Genomic DNA, 5711 nt, shown 5'->3' on the forward strand with positions numbered 1-5711 from the left:
GTTAGCGCCTCCTTCCTCTATATAATGGTGACTCCGCGTCACCCTCAATGTACGATTCATTTCCGAACATATTTACACATTCAACCTCATTTCACACAAGACTTGAGCGTTGAAGTGCTAACGTGTTTGCAGGGACCCTTCGTTCCACTGCGAAGATTTCGACGCCACCGCACCGTTATGGCTGCCTTCATCCATTTCTACCGGACAGATCATTTACAATAACCTCAGGGGAGATGACGGTAATTTCCCCTAATTAAAATTTTTATATAAAAAAATGACACCTTAAATTAATTTATATATTATTATATGCAGGGTTAAATTACATGATATTTCACTCTTCCTTTTAAATAAGTTTTGGTTCATATCTCCAGTAAAGAAATAGAAAGAAAAAAAAAAAATCTAACATTGTCTTTTAAAGATTCTTTTTTACCTTCGTGCAAAATTGATAACGTGACACTATGTTTTGCTGTTATTAGTTGAAAAGTTTGGAATCTTCAAATGCATAGTGTAATGTTTCATATGAAATTTCTTTCTACTGCTCTAAATATTTTGTATGTCGGTATATAATTCTATCATCTTTTGTGCATGCTTCAATTATTTTTCAAAATTATTGGGCTGGCCCCTGCATATGTGTTTTCTCTGCTGGCAGATAGTGCTCCTCCATCCCTTTTATATACGTTCAAATCTACACCTGCAGAGAAACCAACATCACACATTACACTACACCGCTAGCTATAGTACTCCATTTCTAACACCAAGCAAATGATGAATAATTTGCTTTCACCCTCGACCCTTCAACCATTTACTATTTGCACCACTTTGTTGTTTCTTTTCGTTCTCTTTTGGCTACTGAGAAGCCGCCGCATTAATACTAGTGTAGCTCCAGAAGCCGGTGGAGCTTGGCCTTTGATCGGCCACCTCCACCTCTTAGGTGGATCCCAGCCACCTCATGTCACCTTAGGGAAGCTAGCCGATAAATACGGACCTATCTTCACCTTTCGTTTTGGTGTTCACAAAACACTAGTTATAAGCAGTTGTGAAATGGCGAAACAATGCTTCACTGTAAACGATAGAGCCTTTGCTTCTCGTCCCAAATCTATAGCCTTTGAAATTTTGGGATATAACTTTTCCATGATAGGTTTCAGTCCTTACGGTTCCTATTGGCGCACAGTGCGTAAGATATCCACCATCCACGTCCTCTCCGCCACACGGATAGATATGCTTAAACATGTTATGGAAACTGAGGTTAAGAATGCGATGAAAGATAGTCACTCTTCTGAAAAGGTGGTAACAGAAATGAAGAAATGGTTTGGTGATATAGCGATAAACGTGATGTTTAGAACGGTGGTTGGAGAACGTTTTGACGGGGAAGGAGAAAAGAACAAACAAATACGAAAAGCGTTTAGAGAGCTCTTCCATCTTTGTGGTTCCTTTGTTATATCTGATTCGTTGCCGTTTTTAAGATGGTTGGATTTGGATGGAAAAGAGAAGGAAATGAAGAAAACTGCTAAAGAGTTGGATGAGTTTGTTCAAGGTTGGATTGATCAACACAAACGTAGTAGGGTTCCTGGAAATGAACGTGACTTTATGGATGTTATTATCTCCGCTGTTGATGATCAAGAAATTGATGGTCGTGATGCTGGAACTACTATCAAAACTACGTGTCTGGTATGTCAGTCTTTATATCCTTGAAGTTAAAACACTGAATCTACTCTAGATATGCTCCTCAAAAAAATTAAGGGTAATAGTCGGTTTCATCCGAATGTGAAAGTAGTCGCAATAATCCCTTAATATAGGTGAGGTTTAGGTTACCCTCACTTGTTTAGAGGATAATTATCATTTCAAGATATCAACCAATCAAAATGTAATATACATAGGTAACATTAAATGTCAAATAAATGAGTAGATTTTTTCTAAAAATAAATGAGTTTAATCTTAATTTTTTTTTAAAGGAGAGTTAATCTTAATTATAAGGTAACTTTTAATACTTTTAATTTTAATTTTTTTTTTTTTGAAACAGCAAATGATTTTTACATCAAATTTCTTTCATCTAGATGTCCTTAAATTCATCACTTACATTCATAAAATTTCTTCCATTCCAGAACCCCGAACATGATAACAAAAACATCTCCTTCATTCAAATTTCTTCTTCTTTATTCTTCCCTATTGATCAATTATTGTTTCTTTTTCATTCTTCTTTCAATTTTGTCGTTCCAAACTGCCGCAATTTCCAATTATAGTGAGAATTGTCGTTGTTTCTAGAACTGCGTCAGATATCGTGACTTATTTTTTTTTATTTAAGCAGCCAACTTAATAAATCTGCTAACACGCATAGACCTGCCTCACTATCAGCCAAAACCTTTAAGTCAAAAGAACACCTTCATCACATAACCATTTCAGCAGCATCCAAAAAAATGATATATAGTAGACTCCCACAACATCACAGCAGCAACACCTGCTAACAGCTCTCAAAGTACAAAATATGACTTACTCAATTGTTATAATAAACTACATCACAACCAAGAAAAATCAAGTCACCGTACCTTACGGTACTGGAAATAACGACAATTCTCACGATATTTGGAATCAAACGAACGACGAAGATTCTCATGAAAATTAAAAAATGCGACAGTTGGGAACGACAAAATTGAACAATCAAAATGGAAAGAAGAAATTTTATGAATATAACTGATAAATTTAAGGACATTCAGATGAAATAAATTTGATGTGAAATTTTAATTGTTCTAAGTCAGTCATGTAGTGTAAATTAACTAAGATTGAACACCTAAACATAATTAAGGCAAGATTACATTATGGGTCATTTATCTTATTTATTTGTAACACTTGGGTAATTTATCTTTATTTTTTCCCGTTTAGGTCCTTTATCTCTCTTAGAAGCACATATACATCTTTTTTCTCATTTTTTATTAAGAGATAAAAGACCTAAACGGAAAAAAATAAAGATAAAGGACCAAAGTGTTACAAATAAATAAGAAAAAAGACCTATAATGTAATCATGTCTATAATTAAATAAAAATTAAAAGTATTAAAAGTTACCTTATGATTATAATTGATTTTTTTTTAGAAAAAATTGACTCATTTATGACATTTAATATTGTCAATGTATATTACATTTTGATTGGTTGATATCATGAGGGATAAATACCCTCTAAACAAGAGAGGATGATCTAAAAAAAAAACCTTAATATATTAAAATTTTAAAATTGTCTCTGATTTTGCACTTTATTGTGAAAATAATCTCTAACATTAATGCTGACATTAATTCTATTATATAGGGACTTATATGACTGTAATAATATTTTTAAAGACAAATATCACCTTTGTTATTTAGTTTGACATAATTTTCAATTTAGTCCTTTAAGTTTCGAAAGTTTTAATTAGATCCTTTTAGTTTGACAGAATTCCTAAATTAGTCCTTTAAGTTTCAAAAGTTTCCCCAATTTAAAACTTTTGAAACTTAAAGGACTAACTTGGGAATTATGTCAAACTAAAATGGCCAAATTAAAACTTTCGAAACTTAAAGCACTAACTTCCCATATATAATCTTGTCCTTCCATTGATATATTTATTTATGATATAATATGAAATGTATTTTAATCTTTGCCTATTAATTTGTCATAATATCTTTGTATCTATCTATTCTTGTATAATATACATAATTAATTGAAATCTTATCATCAACTTTTTTACATTCATAAAAAAATATACTGTCATATTCATAGAGTTGTGTTTTTATCATTTTGTTTCATGTGACAAATATAGTATTACTTTGTTTACAAGATATTGTTCCTATTTTCACATTGCAATTTTGTTATTTAATTAGGTGATATCGTTGCCTTTCTTGCTGTGTATTTTTAGTAAAAGAATAGTACAGCTCTATTTTATTTAAATTATTGTTTTTCTTTTATCAAACAATAATATTATTTGTGCACCGTGTACGGACAAGTTGGTGATCCACGATAGATTGAATTAGTTATCTATCCATTCACGTTTAAAAAACATGCGATAAAGTCCAAGGGTATCTTGCCATAATTGGTTCTTCAATCATTTTTTTGTGGGTCCAAAAATATCATGTGAGATTTATCATCTATTTTTACTCTAATAGATCCTTTCAAAAAAAAAAAATTTATTCTAATAGATGATAAATCTGGATTTTCAAAAAACTCAAGCTTTGTCGTTAACGTATTTTCAAATCTGGATTTTCTTTCCCTTTCTTCCTACTTTTTTGGGACGTATAGCTGCTGGAACATGTTTTCCTTGAGGAACAGTTCTCCGACCTGACTTTCACATCATCCAACTTCAATGGACAATGAAACTAGATCATGTTCTTGAACTTGTAGAACATTGTGGAATACAATGGAGATGCCCTAATCATAAATTAAAAAAGTATAAGTATTATTAGCATAGAGTTGATTTTCACAAGGTTGTCTTTGAGAATTTAGATATTTTTGTTGATCGATTTGATTCATTCTTTGCGCCCAAATATTTGAATTGTGATCTTTTATTGGACACAAGAAGACGAAGACTTGAATCATAGTTTGCATCATTTGTCAAAAAAAAAAAAGATGTTTGCATGTTCTCATAGATTTTTTATTTCAATTTTTTTTACTATTTACTATATTTTCTCTCAATTAAACTAACAAGGAAGTCTAAAAATATAAAACATTTTTCACAATATTTGCAGTCATTAATTCTAGCTGGCACAGACACTACAACATCAACATTAACTTGGGCTCTATGTTTACTTCTCAACAACCGTGAAATCCTCAGCAAGGCCGTACAAGAATTAGATACACAAATTGGTAGAGAAAAGATGGTAATGGAATCAGATTTGCACAAGTTAGAGTATCTTCAAGCTATTATCAAGGAAACAATGCGCTTGTGTCCAACCGTGCCACTAAATGTGCCTCATGAGTCCACTGAAGATTGTACCATTGGTGGATATCATGTGCCCGCTGGTACTCGTCTCCTTACAAACATTTCAAAACTTCAGCAAGATCCGTTTATATATTCTAATCCACTAGAGTTTCGACCAGAGAGATTCCTCACAACACACAAGGATATTGATCTCAAAGGCCAACATTTTGAGTTGATTCCATTTGGTGCGGGTAGAAGAATGTGTCCCGGAATATCATTTGGTCTTAAGCTAATTCAAATAACACTTGCAACTTTGTTGCATGGATTTGATATAGTGACTCAAGATGGAGGACCAGTTGGTATGGTTGAACAAAGTGGACTGACCAACGTCAAAGCATCTCCTCTAGAAGTCATTCTTACTCCACGTTTGTCAACAGAACTTTATGGTCAGAATTAATACGTGAGAGTTGAGACTATTTGGCATTAATGCATAAATAGATAAACATGAGAGGTTATGCAATTATTAAATAAAAAATAGGTTTCTTTGAATAAATTCCTTTTGTGCTTGCATTTACAGTTAGTTTCTGACTTTTATATTTGAACATGAAATTGAATTTGGAAGTCTATTATGGCTTAAGAATGTGTGGGTAAAATGCATTTCAATTAAAATAAGCAAATAGTCTTCAGCAGAGAGAGCAAAAGCAAATATTGTTAATTTGTGGACAACAAATTATCACGCAACGGGTTTGAATCCTCTCCCACATGCATCCCCCTCCAACAAAAATATTATGAGTGAAAGGAGTGAGAGGATGAGGGAAAACGAGTGTCAGTTA

At 32.6% G+C, this 5711-nt stretch overlaps 1 protein-coding gene across 1 annotated transcript; it reads left to right on the plus strand.

Moving 5' to 3' along the window:
* Positions 1–688: 688 nt before the first annotated feature.
* Positions 689–5473, plus strand: LOC25493100 (cytochrome P450 CYP82D47). Its single transcript, XM_013601512.3, has 2 exons — positions 689–1668; positions 4706–5473. Exons 1-2 carry the CDS (start codon positions 763–765, stop codon positions 5333–5335), a joined length of 1536 nt encoding a protein of 511 aa, XP_013456966.2. The 5' UTR covers positions 689–762; the 3' UTR covers positions 5336–5473.
* The last annotated feature ends 238 nt before the right edge of the window (positions 5474–5711 follow it).

This window comes from Medicago truncatula, chromosome 4 (genome assembly GCF_003473485.1).
Source record: "Medicago truncatula cultivar Jemalong A17 chromosome 4, MtrunA17r5.0-ANR, whole genome shotgun sequence".
NCBI lineage: Eukaryota > Viridiplantae > Streptophyta > Magnoliopsida > Fabales > Fabaceae > Medicago > Medicago truncatula.